Raw genomic sequence first — 14,841 nt, forward strand, 5'->3', positions numbered from 1 at the left:
TAATACACATGCATTTTTTATTTTATTTTATGTTACTTTTTATTTCTTTTCTTTTTTATAAAAAATATTTTTATATTTACAGTAATTTCATTTTTCATTCATACAATGTGTCGACTGGGTGCCTATATCTTGTGCTAACAATTGTAATTAGTACTTGTCTTATATACTTAAAGATATAATCCCATTTTCTTTATAAGCCATTATCTCTTGTCACTATTACTTTTATAACAATCTGAACTTATTTCTCTCTATATTCATCTTCTCCATTTTAACTTGTTTTCTTTCCCAACCATTGATAAAATAGACCCCATACCATGTGATATTCAGTTTCCTCTTTTTTTCCTTTAATTGCCAATGTTAATCTATTCGTCTCCGCACCTTCCAATATTTTCTCAATCACTTTCCCGTCTGCTGGTATTTTATCGCTTTTCCAATGCTGAGCCAATACAATCCTAGCTGCTGTTAATATATGAATAATTAAATGTATTTCTTCTTTGCTGCAACATTCAGGTACCATCCCTAATAAAAATAATTGCCTAGAGCAGGGGTGTCCAACCTTGGCAACTTTAAGACTTGTGGACTTCAACTCCCAGAATTCCTCAGCCAGCAAAGCTGGCTGAGGAATTCTGGGAGTTGAAGTCCACAAGTCTTAAAGTTGCCAAGGTTGGACACCCCTGGCCTAGAGAAAGCTTGATAGTAGGGAAGCATTATTGCTCTTCCCATGCCGGGGTCTCGAGTTCCGTTTCTGGTGGACTCCTTTTCCTGGAAATTTTGCAGCATTTTAGGCAAAAAGGCTTGGTTTCAGTTTAGATCAAAACTTGAGGAACCGGTCCAAGAAAGTTAAAAGCTTTGGGTCTCTTGGAAGACAGGGTAAATACATGATTCACAAGCGTTTGTTTGCACAGTTGGGCTGGGCAAGTTAACAAGTGTGGATTTATGGCCCTTCTGGGTTGGCAGGGAAATCTGCTCATTGGGCAGTGAAAGAGGAAGAAGCACCTAAATGATCCTAAAGGGTCAACCAAGCACTTGGAGATTTATCTGTGTCTTCAGAGTCACCTGTGTGGTGCATAAATGGGCAGCCTCTCTCTGGGGCAGCCCCTCAAATATTGGAAGATGCTCTCCTGTCTCTCCTCTTCACTAGACTAGCCAAGCCCAGTTCCTGCAACCATCCATCAAGACGTTTCGCTTATCATCCAAGAAGCTTCTTCGGTTCTCACTGAAATCAAGTTCTCACTTAAAAATAGACCTCCAGTAACTCAGCCACCCACTTGCACATCAAGGGATTAATTCTCACCCAGGACCATCCCTAAGCTGCAAGTATTTTGCTGCTATCTCTGGATAGACCCCCTTCTCCCTGTGGCAGCCCCTCAAATATTGGAAGATGGTATCCTGTCTCCCCTGGTCCTTCTCTTCACTAGACTAGCCAGGCCCAGTTCCTTGTCCAGTCGCCTCTTGGGAAAAAAAAACAAAACCTTTGGGACACCTTCCGAGTCTTTCCTTTTTTTTTTTTTATCAATTTCGGACCGACTCAATTTCGGCTCGGCTGCCGAGGGTCAGCACCGCGGCGAGGAGCAACAGCTCCCGAGCCGGAGAGGCAAAGCGTGCGGCCAAAATCCCTGCCCGAAGGCGCAGCTCTCCAGTTTTACGCACGGGGGCGATCCAGGAAAGGCGCAGAGAGAGAGTCCCAAACCGCTCGTCCCGGGACAGCAACCGCCGCGCCACACCTCCCCAAACTGCCTCCCGGCTCGGGACGAGCCAGGACGGGGCGAGTAGAGGCGAGGGTCCGCCCCAAGAAGCGGTGGGCAGGCTGTGGAGCTTCTGGGCGGCGCGCCAGGCGCGCTTGGGAAGGAGGTGCCCGGCCAAAAGGGGACGAACCGGGTTGGGGAGCCGCGCCTCCGCCAGCAGAGTTCGCCTGAGCCTCGGCCAGCCTGCAGGGCGGCGTTCCGGCCTCCGAAACGCCGTCTTTCTCCTCCTCCTCTTTCTCCTCCTCCTCCTCCTGTTTGCACTGAAAGCAAGCGCGCCTTTCTCGGCGCCCCCTCCGCCGCCTCTCCAGCTATGCTGGCCCGCAGTCGCCTCCGGCCAGCCTGAGCTCTTTGACTCGGCTCGGTTCGGCTCGGTGCTCCTGCAAGAGGGCTGCGGCTCGGCAAGGCGAGGAAGAGGAGGAGGCGAAGAAGAAGAAGAAGAAGGCTGCATAATGCGGAAAAGAGGCAGCGCGCCGCCACGCCGCCGGTGACCCCGGCCCGGGGCCGAGCGGAGGCTTGGGGTGGGAGGCCGGGCCGGGCCGCTCCGGGTCTCTTCGCCCAGGCTGGGCACGCCTCGCCCGCCAGGCCCGCAGCGTAGCGCTGCGCCGCCCCTGCGCGCCCCTCGGCTCTCCCCGCCGCTGCGGCACTTCCACCATGCTGCGCCGCCGCCAGCTGAACCGCTTTGTAAGTTCCGCCGAGGCCGGGCAAGAGGGTGGGTCTCACCCGGGAGGGGGTCGTCGTCTCCTTTCCCCTCCCCAGCCTTGGGAGGCCTGCCTGCGCCCCCACCCAGGCTTCCCTGATCGGTGGCGGGGCTGCGCTTTCCTTCCTTACGGCTTCTTCCCGATCTGTTGGAAGAGGCAGCTTCCTTCCCAGACTCTCTCCCGCAGCCGTGGGAAGGGGTGAGGGTTTAACCCTCGGCTGGAGTCCCTTTCCTTCCTTGGCCCTCTTCCCCTTCACCCACCCCCGGATCAATTTGGTCTCTTCGCTCCCTCTCCCGCCCCGCCGGTTCTTTTGTTCTCCATGGCTTCCAGGGAGCAGATGGGAGAGAACGTGTTTTGTTTTTTTTTATCCCTCCCCTTATGTGTATGGAGAGGGTGGGGGGGGTTTCCCCGCTAGCTTTCCAAAGCTGCCCTCTCCGTGCCATTGGGGGCGGAGGGGTTAAAATGAGCTGTCAGACTGGAGCAGGGGGGAGATTTCATCCTGCTCCCTGCCTGCAAGACTTGAGCCTGTACCCCCAACGGCGTGAGAATCGGTGACAACGGGAGGTGGGAGGTGTTTGCATTTCAGTTGCAAAGTAGAAAGGTAGCAAAGGGTATCTCGTGGCAGCTTGCTGGAAGAGAGAGAAAAAACGGCACTTCCTTGCAAACCGAGAGCTAGTCCATCAGCAACAGGCCTCCCTGGGAAAAACAACTGATGAGCTAGCTCTTTGGCTGCAGGGAGATTTGCTTTCTCTCTCTCTACCAGGCTGCTTTACAATTAAAGAGGATATTTGTGTATGTGCCAATCCCTCGTATTCTGCCCCCTGTCCCTTTTCTTCTTTCCTTCCTTTGCTGCCGAAATGCAAAAAGGTGTATTTTGCTTTTGCTTTGGGACTCTCTTTGGCCCAGCAGTGGGGGGGTGCCTTCAAAACAAGCAACTGGTCACACTTGAGAACCATAAACACACACGGGCTTGTTGTGGAGTGTAGAGGTGTAGCAATTGGCCTGCAAAACTCTGCTTTTTTTTTTTTTTAATTGAAGGCTTTGTCCAACCAGGAGAGAAAAGGGATAGCGAGCCTCTGTAAAACCCCTTCTTGTTCATTCCAGCACTTCCTTCTCACAATCTGTCCTTGGGGGAAGTTTTGATCAGCTGACTACACAGACAATGCATTTTTATTTTATTTTATTGACTTGTAACCTATCTTTTACGATTTGTTTGCAAATGGCTCAAGGTAGCAACCATATCCAACACAAGTCCCAAAGGTGCTTTTTCTTTTTTTTCTTCAAGAGGTAACTGGACTTTCTTGGTTTTTCTTGAAAGACGTTTCGCTTCTCATCCCAGAAGCTTCCTCGGTTTCTCTCAAAAGCTGCTTCAGCTTCTCTCAGAGCTGAAGAAGCTTCTGGGGTGAGAAGCAAAACATCTTCAGAGGAAAAAAAAAACTAGAAAGTCCAGTCGTCTCTAGAAGAAGAAGAAAAAGCACCTTTGAGACAGCCGTGCCCTGGATGACTGAGAATCTCCATAGACGTATCCAACACATCTTCCTCCTCCTATTTTCCCTACAACAACAATCCTGTGAGGTGGGCTGAGAGAGAGAGAGAGGTGGGGGGTGAGATGGAGAGAGAGATGGACAGAGAGAGAGGGAGAGAGAGGGAGGGAGGGAGGGAGAGAGAGAGGAATCAGGCCAAAGTCACCCAGCTGGGGTTTGTGCATTGCTGCCCATGTAGTACACTTAATCCTCCATCTACGACTGCAATAGAGCCAACAAATTTATGTTGCTAAGTGAGACGTGTTAAATCAGCTTTGCCCCTTTTTACAGCCTTTTTTTGCCGCTGTTGTTAGAAGAAGGAAAGAAAGAAAGAAGGAAAGAAGGGAAAGAAAGAAAGAAGGAAAGAAAGGAAAGAAAAAGAAAGAAAGAAAGAAAGAAAGAAAGAAAGAAGAAAGAAAGAAAGAAAGAGAAAGAAAGAGAAAGAAAGAAAGAAAGAAATAAGAGAGAGAGATAACTTGTCCCAATACCAGTTTTGTGAGCCAAAGATCCTCGTGTCATGCCCCTGTCGGAATCTGATTTGGAGCAGGAGGCCAAGCAGCTGACAGGGAGTGGGAGTGTGGCTCCGTTGGCTGTGGAGGAAACTGGGGAAGGGCAAAGTCTGGCTGGGCAGAGCAGAGGAGAGGTAGAATAAGGGAGAGGTAGTTCAGAGGAAGACCCAGGCCCACCTCCTCTTCATCCTAGGGTACGCAAGGAAGAACGTAGAAGGGAGCAACGTGGGTTGCATAGCTTATGGGGGAGGGAAGGGCCTTGATTCCCTTCATTAGCCACAGCTGCGAAGAGAGTTTAAAAGAGATGCATGCTGAGTGCAGCATCTGCTGGGAACAAATGTGAGTTTACCTTGTGTTGACTTTGGTTATCTGTGTTCCTGGCTTCTTCCCAACTGTGTTGAGTTATTGTCATGCTTTCATGCCTGGAATTCCTTCTCTTGCCCTTCCGGACTAATTACCCCACCTTGATTGGACTTTTAGTTACAGTTTGTGTTGACCATGTTTTAGACTTGACTCTCTGCAGCCAAAGGCTGTTCCTGGGAAAGTTTTTCTCCAGCCCAAAAGGTAACCAGGACATTGGGGGCAAAGTTGAAGCTAATAAAGGGACTCCTACTGATTATCTGATTGTTGCCTTTGTGCCACGCCCCTTTGGGTCATCACACCTGAGTTCAGTTTGCGACATCTTCAGGTCTCCAGAAAAATTCTGAAGACCGGACTTCCCTGAACTAAGGAGAAGGAAGGACAACTGAATCCACTCTTTCGCAGTATTACATTTTGCAACAGTCTTCAAACTTGCTACTTTCATTGTGTTGCGACTTTGGGTTTGTTTATAGCGTGCCTGCTATTTTTTTTTATTTTTATTTTGCGAAATACAACATTTTAACCTGAAGCTAAATAAGGTTGCCGTCGGGCACATTAAGAAATGCAGAAGAATTTGGTTCTGGATTTCATTCAATCATTCATTGCTTCTGGAAAAAAGGAAACAGAATGCCTGCAGAAAATTAGACCTAGTATTTAATTCTTTCAAGGCCTCCAATTAGGGTGGGGCTATGGATGTAAGGTGCTACCCGTTCTGTGGGATTGGCCTGTATAAATTTATCTTGCCCTTTACATACACACGAACGCACCTGTTGGCAAGAATTTGCCAACAATTCTGTTTCTTTGATCTTTTGATTCTTTTATTTAAATGAACGGTGTTGAGTTAAGGTTTAACATTTAAAGAGATGCCATCCCGTGTGGGGAAACGCAAAAGCATCGAATGCAAAAAAACTATATGTGATAGAATGATGTGTGACTTACAGATTCGGGAAGGGTACCTGTTTCTGAAAATGGGTTTGCCTTTATTGTGGAGCCAGATATTGTGTACATGCTGCCAAGATTGTGTTTTGTTTTGTTTGTTTTTTAATGGAGTTTATGTCTAAGGCGGCAAAATATTTGCTTTCAAGTTGAGATTTGAAGGATAGCCCATTGTACTGGTTTTCCCTTTAAAAAAAAAAAATCTATATGGCTAGTGTTGTAATGTTTGATGCCATATTAGAATATTTCATCATAATTGACTTTTTTTGCAATTTTCAAATAGCCTCTTTGGTGATGGAGGGGAGAGATACATATTTCTGAGCCAGATGTGTATGAAACCATGATAAATATTAGTGTATTTAATGGCATGCCCTGATTTGTCCTTAATTTTTCCTTCCATGCAAGACCATTAAATCTGTCCCATCCTTGGGGAGTTAATTGGTGGATAGGAAGATGGATTTTTCACTCCCAAGAATGATCAGTATTGTATATTCTTAACCCATTTCCTCTATTTAAATCATGTGTGTTCTGGCTGGGATTCCGTGGCTTGGTACTTCCAAAAAGTTATGAAAAAGCTGGATTTCTCCCAGCGGTGATAACTCTTCAGCTACCAAGGCTAAACAAGAACTTTTATGGAATACAGGAATCACAGAAACAAGTTTTATTTCAAATCGAACCCCGTTTTTGTGGCTTTAGTTCATACACACACACACACACACACTCACACACATATGCACAGAAGATTGAGGAGTAACATTTCATGCGAGGTTAGTGTTTTGCACATCTGGCTTCTTCATCAAACCAGGATCCAGTCAATTAGGGCAAATAGAGTAGAATAACAGAGTTGGAAGGGACCTTGTAGGTCATCTACTCCAACCCCCTTCTTAGGCAGGAAACCCTACACCACTTCAGACAAATGGTTGTCCAGTCTCTTCTTAAAAACCTCCAGTGTTGGAGCATCCACAACTTCTGAAGGGAAACTCTTCCACTGATCAATTGTTCTTTCTTTCAGGAAATTTCTCCTTCGTTCTAAGTTGCTTCTCTCCTTTATTAGTTTCCATCCATTGCTCCTTGTCCTGCCTTCAGGGGCTTTAGAGAATAGCTTGACTGCCTCTTCTCTGGGGCAGCCCCTCAAATATTGGAAGACTGCTATCATGTCACCCCATAGTCCTTCTTTTCATCAAACCGGTCATCCCCATTTCCAGCATCCGTTCTTTCTATGTTTTAGCCTCCAGTCCCCTGATCCTCTTTGTTGCTCTTCTCTGCACTCTTTCTAGAGTCTCAACATCTTTTTTACATCGTGGTGCCCAAAACTGGATGTAAATGTTCCAAGTGTGGCCTTATCAAGGGGTATTAACACTTCATGTGATCTTGATTCTATCCCTCTGTTTATACAGTCTAGGACTGTGTTGGCTTTTTGGGCAGCTGCAGCACATGGCCGGCTCATATTGAAGTGATCCTAACCTAGGAATTGGAGGCCATCCAAAGTTTTTCTCAATCCTGGGTGAACTCATGACAGAAGATACTTTGGTGGCTTCGGATAATCCAAAAAATCTCTTCCTATGGGTTGTGAGTTTCCTCCATGCCAGTTGTTGGCTCCAGAAAATTTCTGAGGTTATTGTTGAGATGGGAGGTTCCCTTGGTCTTTTTAGCCTTCCCATCTGTGTCCCTTGTTTAGATGGGGTAGTGACCATCTGGCCACGTTCAAAGCATGAAATATTCCATTTGGCTTTCCAAATTTTCTTGAGATAAAATAAAAATCGAGGGGGAGGAGGGGGAAGCTATGGATTGTTTCCCATTTTATTCTTCCAGAGAACGTCATGTCCATTGGTAGGAAAGCTACGACCCTCCAGATGCTGGCATACTCTACCTCTTTCTTATTATGGGTGGTCAATAGAAAGCCAGACTTCTCTCCAGTCATGTGTGAATTCAGTCAGTTGCACCCTGTTGTTTGGTCTCACCTAACAAGGAGGGGTGATTCACTCAAAAGTGCAAGGTTAGAAATTGTCTGATTAATTTCGAAACTAGCCTTACTGACTTATTCTGGTTGATTGGTTGCTTCTTTCCTAAACTGCTCACATTTTAAGTCATCCCTTTTCCCCTTTAAATGTTCCTTTCAGCTTTCATTTCTGTTTTATATTTACCCGCTGTGGCTTATTTTAGGCCTTCCAGCCTTACTCTGAAGTTGTTGTCACTTCTGTCACTTAATTTAATCCTTTTAGTTTCGTCTTTACGCTTTCTGTTCTGTTTGCTTTGTGCTTGCTAATGACCCCAATAAAGATAGATTTGATTAAACTCTTAGCTAGCCAGGGGATTTTTCCAGTCTGTGTGCTGGGCTCTTCCCTTTTTCCACTGGTGTGTGTTTTGTATTTATTTGGCCTGGCCTTTCCTTACCAAAGCATGGTCGTCTTTTACCTCCTCTGTATAGAATAGAATAGAATTCTTTACTGGCCAAGTATGATTGGACACACAAGGAATTCGCCTTTGGTGCATAGGCTCTCAGTGTACATAAGAAAAAAAGAAAATACATTCATCAAGAATCATGAGATCGAAACACTTAGTGATAGTCATAGGTTACTAATAAGCAATCAAATCATAGGGAACAAATAAAACAATATAAATTGCAAAGATATAAGCAACATGGTTATAATTATAAGTTGGAAAAGATAGGTAATAGGAAGGATGAGAAGAATAATAGTAATACAGTCTTACTAAGTAGTTAGACAGTGTTGTGAGAATTAGTTGTTTAGCAGAGTGATGGCATTCAGGAAAAACCTGTCCTTGTGTTTAGTTGTTCTGGTGTGCAGTGCTCTATAACATTATTTTGAGGGTAGGAGTTGAAACAGTTTATGTCAGGGATTTTAATTTTGCGGAAAGCACCGAGCAGTAGAAATTGGAAGAGAAACCCCCGTCCCCAAAAATGGGTGATGGAAGAGGCCGAGAATTGGAGGAAGAAAGCAGCAGGGGATATTATTTTTTTGGGGGAATGAGTGTGTGTGTGTGTGTGTGTGTGTGTGTGTGTATTTGTGTAGATTGTCTGGTTTGGCACTGCAACCAAACAAGATAGGCACAGATTTCAGAGGATAATTAGGACTGCAGAAAGAACAATTACTACCAACCTGCCTTCAGTCGAGGATCTGTTTACTGCAGGAGTCAAAAAGAGGGCTGTGAAAATATCTACACACCCCCTCATATCTTTTCCTGGGTCACAACAAGGAGGAAAATTTGGGCACACTCAACATGCCCATGAGTGGATTGCAACTGGGCTGCTGTTCAAACTCACAAAGCAATATTTTGGAAGTGGCAATTTTCCCCATTGAAAATGGATGGCTGAAATCTTTCTCCTCTTCTTACTCAATTTCTCCCCCCCCCCTTTTTTTTTTTAGTTTGATGGGCCTTTTCCATTCCTCCCTGCCAAGTTCCATTAGAGGTCCTTCTGTTGCTTTAAGACGCAGCAGATGGATGTTTCCTGAAACTGCATTTGCGAAACCCGGTTTGCAGCTCCTGGTTAGCCCTGGGAAGATAAAAAGAAAACTCGGGAAAGGCTAAAGTTAGCTTTGCAAGGACAGGAGATTGGAGAAGTTGAGATAGAGAGGGTAAAAGAACAAACATTTTCCACCTCTTATAAGTCTTGTTTCTCCCTGGATTTCAGAATTGTCATCTTGGTGTGATGCACATAGTTGTTCCGTTGCTTTGAACACCATTTTTGCAGCCAGGAAAAACAAAAACAAGGTTATATTTTTATCACATTTCTTCCTTCCAGGGCTGAACAGCGTAGAAAAGACGCAAAAATAGTCCTTGAGGAGAACAAAAGTGAGATAAAACAAGAGTCCAACGTTAAACCAAGACAATTAACTTTGGTTTGATTCATACACACACACACACACACACACACACAAAATAATTCAAAACAACACAGCATAATTTTAGCAAAATGGCCGGCCTGGCTTCATGATTCTCTGTTGTTGGGCTCATCTGCCCGTTGAGAAATCATGCATAATTATCTTGACCTGCCTCACAGCAGTGGTAGTATTCAGCCGGTTCGCACCGGTTCACACGAACCAGTAACAAGGATTTGGCATGGGTCGCTGAACCAATAGTAACTTTTGGCCGGCCACGCCCCCAACCCGGTTGCCCGGTCACTTACTTGCCCCACCTGCCCGATGCCCCATGCTCCCTCACCCTGTCCACACGATGCTTGCTTGCCCAGTCACTCCTTAAGATAATTTTTTTAACCTCCCAACAATCAGCTGTTCCTTGCTTCTTACTGCTTGGGGCCCCAAGGAAGCTTCCTGGGAGAGAAAAACACCCCCCCCAAGGCTCCCCTTAGGCCAGGAAGGCCCCCAAATGGAGCATGGATGGGTGCTGCGTGCCCCTTCTGTGCTCCATTTTTTTTTCTTCCTGAGCCCCAGGGGAGCCTTGTGGGAGCAAAAATACCCCCCTGGAGGCTCCCCTGAAGCTAGGAAAGCCGCCCAAAATTAGGTGTGGATGGTGCTGCAAAAAAAAGCCATGCCCACCTAATCACATGGCTCATGCCCACCTAGCCATGTCCACCTAGCCATGCCCACAGAACCGGTAGTAAAAATTTGTGAATCCCACCACTGCCTCACAGGACTATCGTAAGATATGCAGCTATGAAGGACTTCAGGTATTCCTCAAATAGTGTTTTTTTTTGTAGTTAGGTTGTCCTTGAAGCCAGGCAGATTAGACCATGCTTCCAAAAACCTTAAGGACTAGCACCTTACAGAGTAAAATTGCAGAGGGGCCTGAATCCTACTCAAAAGCTACCCAATCAGACCCGAGTCTAGATCAGGAACTTAAAAACTCAAGAACGTCCTGAGATGCCTCTCTTTAGTTTAGGTCTAAAGTTATTTTAAAAGTCAACCAACTTCCGTTTGTGACGAGCTAAAATTCTCCATTGCAGGGGAACTATGATAGACTTAAGGCTTCAGGTTGGCTGCTTTTGTTATTCTCTTGCAATTTTCAGGTCATCAAGTATTTACGGGGTGAATTCCTGCAACCACTTTGTTATGTTATTTATAGACTTTTATCAAGGATGCCTTTGTCTAACCCTTTCTTTCTTGGGTGTTCCTAGAAAGATAACATAACTAACAACACTTGGAATTGGCCAGTGATTTCAAAAAAAAATGGCTATTGAAAATTTTAGTCTCTCCCCCCGCCCCCCCTCTCTCCCCCCCCAACATTTAACTATTCTGAACTTGTACTAAATGTACCACCCAAGAATCATCCATCCTGTTTCCTTTCTCGTCATGCTGTTATCTTGTAGCCTGTTGCATAAAAAATACTTTTGCTCATTACTCAGCACAGAAATATTATGTGAATAAGAAGAGCATGGAGAAATAACGAGTTCCAAATTATTGGAAAATATTTATATGCCCCTCATATCCTGGACATAAACTGTTTCAACTCCTACCCTCAAAACAACTCTATAGAGCACTGCACACCAGAACAACTAGACACAAGGACAGTTTTTTCCTGAATGCCATCCCTCTGCTAAACAAATAATTCCCTCAACACTGTCCAACTATTTACAAAGTCTGCATTACTATTAATCTTCTCATCACTCCTTATCACTCCTTATTCTATTCTGTTCTGTTCTATTCTATTCTATTCTATTCTATTCTATTCTATTCTATTCTATTCTATTCTATTCTATTGCTGTGATGATATAGAATGAAACCACAGATTTTTGCATTGGCTCTTTCTTATTGACAAGCTCATGAGTAGTTTACAGAGATCAATAGTGAGGCCAGAAAAAAAACATGTACATGTGTTGGGCACGTGCTATCCCCTCCCCAGTTTCTAATATTTCACAGAAACAGAAATATGTTTCTGGAAAGAAAATATTTCTGGGACCCCCTGGCGTTTAAGGCCTCTCCATCAGCCACCATTCAGATAAGCAGGGATTAACACCAGACAAACAATCAAGCAGTAAACAATATAAGGAACTATGAAGGAGAAAGCCATACACTACCACACTGGCCAGGCAAGCTATAAACAGAGAGCAAACTCTATTCCCTACTAGCACTGATGATGTTACCTAATTGGGTCATGAAATGTCTGCAAGCAAAACCCCCAAGCACCAAGGATCCCACAGTTTAATATTGTTCTTGGGTTTGGCATTATTATTTTTTCTCCACGCAAAAATCTACTTCTCGTTAGCAATAAGTTCCAACTTTTAGGGACTTTCTCTCAATAATAAAAATGACCAGCATAAAAAATAAAAAAAAACCCACACTTCCTGAAAGTGTGAAGTTCATTCTTCTCTTTTGGGGGGGAAATTTGTTTGAGATTTACTTTTCCTTTTGACCCCAATCATTCAGAATGGAATCTTTTCCTGGCTTGACTTTTAAAACTACAAAAAGGATTGCCATGGAGAAAAAAAAATATTGTGTTCATTTCTCAGATCTGATGTCGAAACCGTTCATGCTTTTGCGTTTGGCTTGATTTGAGAATGATGTTAATTGAGGGACCTAAAAAACAGATTGGCATGAAATGGCTTTTTTTTTACATACTTTGCAAAGGATATATCTTTTGTTTCTTTTTTGTTTTTTAGAGGCATAATCGTCTCAGAGACCCAACAATTACTTTCAAACTATATTTAAGTGCCATTTCATCTGTTCATTCATGCACAACCTTGTACAAAATGAGCTGTTAGTTGAAAACTTAACTTTTATTTGCAGAAAACTAGGGAAGAGGCAGAAACTGTTGGGGGGAAAAATGATCAGGACACATATTTTAAAAAGCAGAGCTTCAGTCGCATCGGTGCAGCTGCCATGTTGACTTTTTCGCCATACCCGTCCCTTTCAGGCAGCTGCTCGGGGCAGCATAGAATCTGACTTTTATTGTGGTTTTATCTGCACGATTATCTGTTAACAGAATAACAGAACAGAATAATTAAGTTGGAAGGGATCTTGAAGATCCTCTAGTCCAGTGGTCACCAACCAGTGGGCTGGGGACCACTGGTGGTTCACGAGAAAATTTTGGTGGTCTGCAGAGAAATGTCACCCCCAAAGCAATTAATCCAGGCTGCATAGGAACTTAAGGCTGTGCCACTCACATGGCCCATGGGAACACAAGGCTTGCATCGCTTGCATTGCGAACAACACGAAGTAGTGAGGGGAGGGGGAAAGGGCGGAGTGAGGGAACTTGCCCCACTCGCCCCATGCGCCTTGCCTGGCCACCGGGCTGCTTTTTTCCGCTTCTTTCTTCTGCTTTTGGCTGCATGCAAGGAAAACAGCCAGTCTTTTTTTCTCTCCTCCAAACTCTGCCAGAAATGAGTCTTTGGGACCCTGCAAGGCCTCCTGCTCCAAGAGGCTGCACCAGCAAAGACTCATTTCTGGTGGAGTTTGGGGGAGAGAAAGAAAGACTTCTGCGGCTTCTGCTGCTTTCCTTGCATGCAGCCAAAAGTCTCTCTCTCTCTCTCTCTCTCCCCCTGAGAACGGAGATGGAGACAGTATCCTGCGATCCCAAATAAGAAATGATCGATCGGTAGGAAAACGGGGCGGGGAACTTTCCTGTAGACTTTTTGGGAGATTTTCCCAGGGTCTCTTCTGCTTTCTGCAAAGCCCCTGGGAAAACGTCAGCAAACTACCGTCAGTCAAAATTCATATTAGTGGTCCGCGGGATTTAAAATTATGAGTTTGGTGGTCCCTGAGGTCCAAAAGGTTGTTCTAGTCCAGCTCAAACAGGAGACCTTGTACCATTTCAGACAAGTGGTTGCCTAGTCTTTTCTTTAAAGTGATGGAGTACCCACAACTTCAGGGGCTTTGGAGAATAGCTCGACCCCCTCTTCTTTGTGGCAACCCACAACGAAGACAGTTCACAACCCACAGAGAAAAGAAGGTTTCTGTTAAGCAGGTTCTTTTCTTTTCTTTTTATGGCTGTAAGAACAGCTGGGGTTTTGGATTGCAGCAGTAAATAAAGGAGAGAAAGGCATAACAAGAAATAAATAAAGCACATTTGTTCTGTTGGACGGCATGCTAAGAACAGCTTCCTACCAGTAGGAGAGTAACTCTGCCCTATATTATTAACGCTACTCCTTTTTTTACTGATTACTCTGCACCTAGCCAATGATTTAAGGAGATTTAAGTGGGTAGGATCCCCGTGCCAGTTGTGTTCAGAGGAAGAATGCCACACGTGTCAGTGTGTGTATGTCTTTCTGGGTTCTAATTGGATTGACAACGGTATACAGGTAGCCACAACAGTAGAATAGAATAGGATTAGGATTAAGAATAGAATATGGATTAGAATTAGGATAGAATAGGGATTAGGATTAGAATAGGATTAGGATTAGAATAGAATATGGTATAGGATTAGGAACAGAAACAGGAATAGGAACAGGAACAAGAATAGAATAGAATAGAATAGAATAGAATAGAATAGAATAGAAGAATAGAATAGAATAGAATAGAATAGGAATTAGGAATAGGAATAGAATAGAATAGAATAGAATAGAATAGAATAGAATAGAATTAGGATTAGGATTAGGATTAAGAACAAAATAGAATAGGATTAGGATTAAGAATAGGATTAGGAATAGGAATAGGAATAGAATAGAATATGGATTAGGATCAGGAATATATGGATTAAGATTAGGATTTAGAATAGAATAACAGAGTTGGAATAACTCTTAAAAGATGTTGTGAGGCTAAATCAGAAACCAAGAATAACAGAGTTGGACGGGACCTTGGAGGTCTTCCAGTCCAACCCCCTGCTTCAGCAGGAAACCCTACACCGCTTCAGACAAATGGTTATCCAATCTCAGTTCATTTGGTGACTGTTTCAAATTCGAAAGGTGACTATTTTTCACACGACCGTTTCAACGTTCCCAAGAGTCACGTGATCAAAATCCAGATGCTTAGCGACTGGTTGGTATTTATGATGGTTGCAGCCTCCCAGTCTCAGGGGTGTGTGTGTCGCGCGATCGATCCCTTTTTGCCACCTTCTGACAAGCCAGATTCACTTAACAACCATGTTACTGACAATGGCAATGACTCATTGGACCAGAGAAGTTGTAAAATGGGGCAAAACTCAATTAAAACAAATG

The 14,841-nt window shown here is 44.3% G+C and overlaps 1 protein-coding gene across 2 annotated transcripts in view; it reads left to right on the plus strand.

The window, feature by feature from the left end:
* The first annotated feature begins 1,937 nt into the window (after positions 1-1,937).
* Positions 1,938-14,841, plus strand: part of ATP11C (ATPase phospholipid transporting 11C (ATP11C blood group)) — a 66,044-nt gene continuing 53,140 nt past the window's right edge. For both annotated transcript variants that reach the window (XM_087971909.1, XM_087971905.1), the window contains exon 1: positions 1,938-2,426. In XM_087971909.1, coding sequence (XP_087828035.1) covers positions 2,397-2,426 — 30 coding nt within the window. In that variant the 5' untranslated portion in view covers positions 1,938-2,396. The remainder of the gene's footprint in view (positions 2,427-14,841) is intronic.

The sequence above is a fragment of the Notechis scutatus genome, chromosome 10, assembly GCF_049901735.1.
Source record: "Notechis scutatus isolate UNSWTSFEM ecotype Mainland chromosome 10, rNotScu1.2, whole genome shotgun sequence".
Lineage (NCBI taxonomy): Eukaryota > Metazoa > Chordata > Lepidosauria > Squamata > Elapidae > Notechis > Notechis scutatus.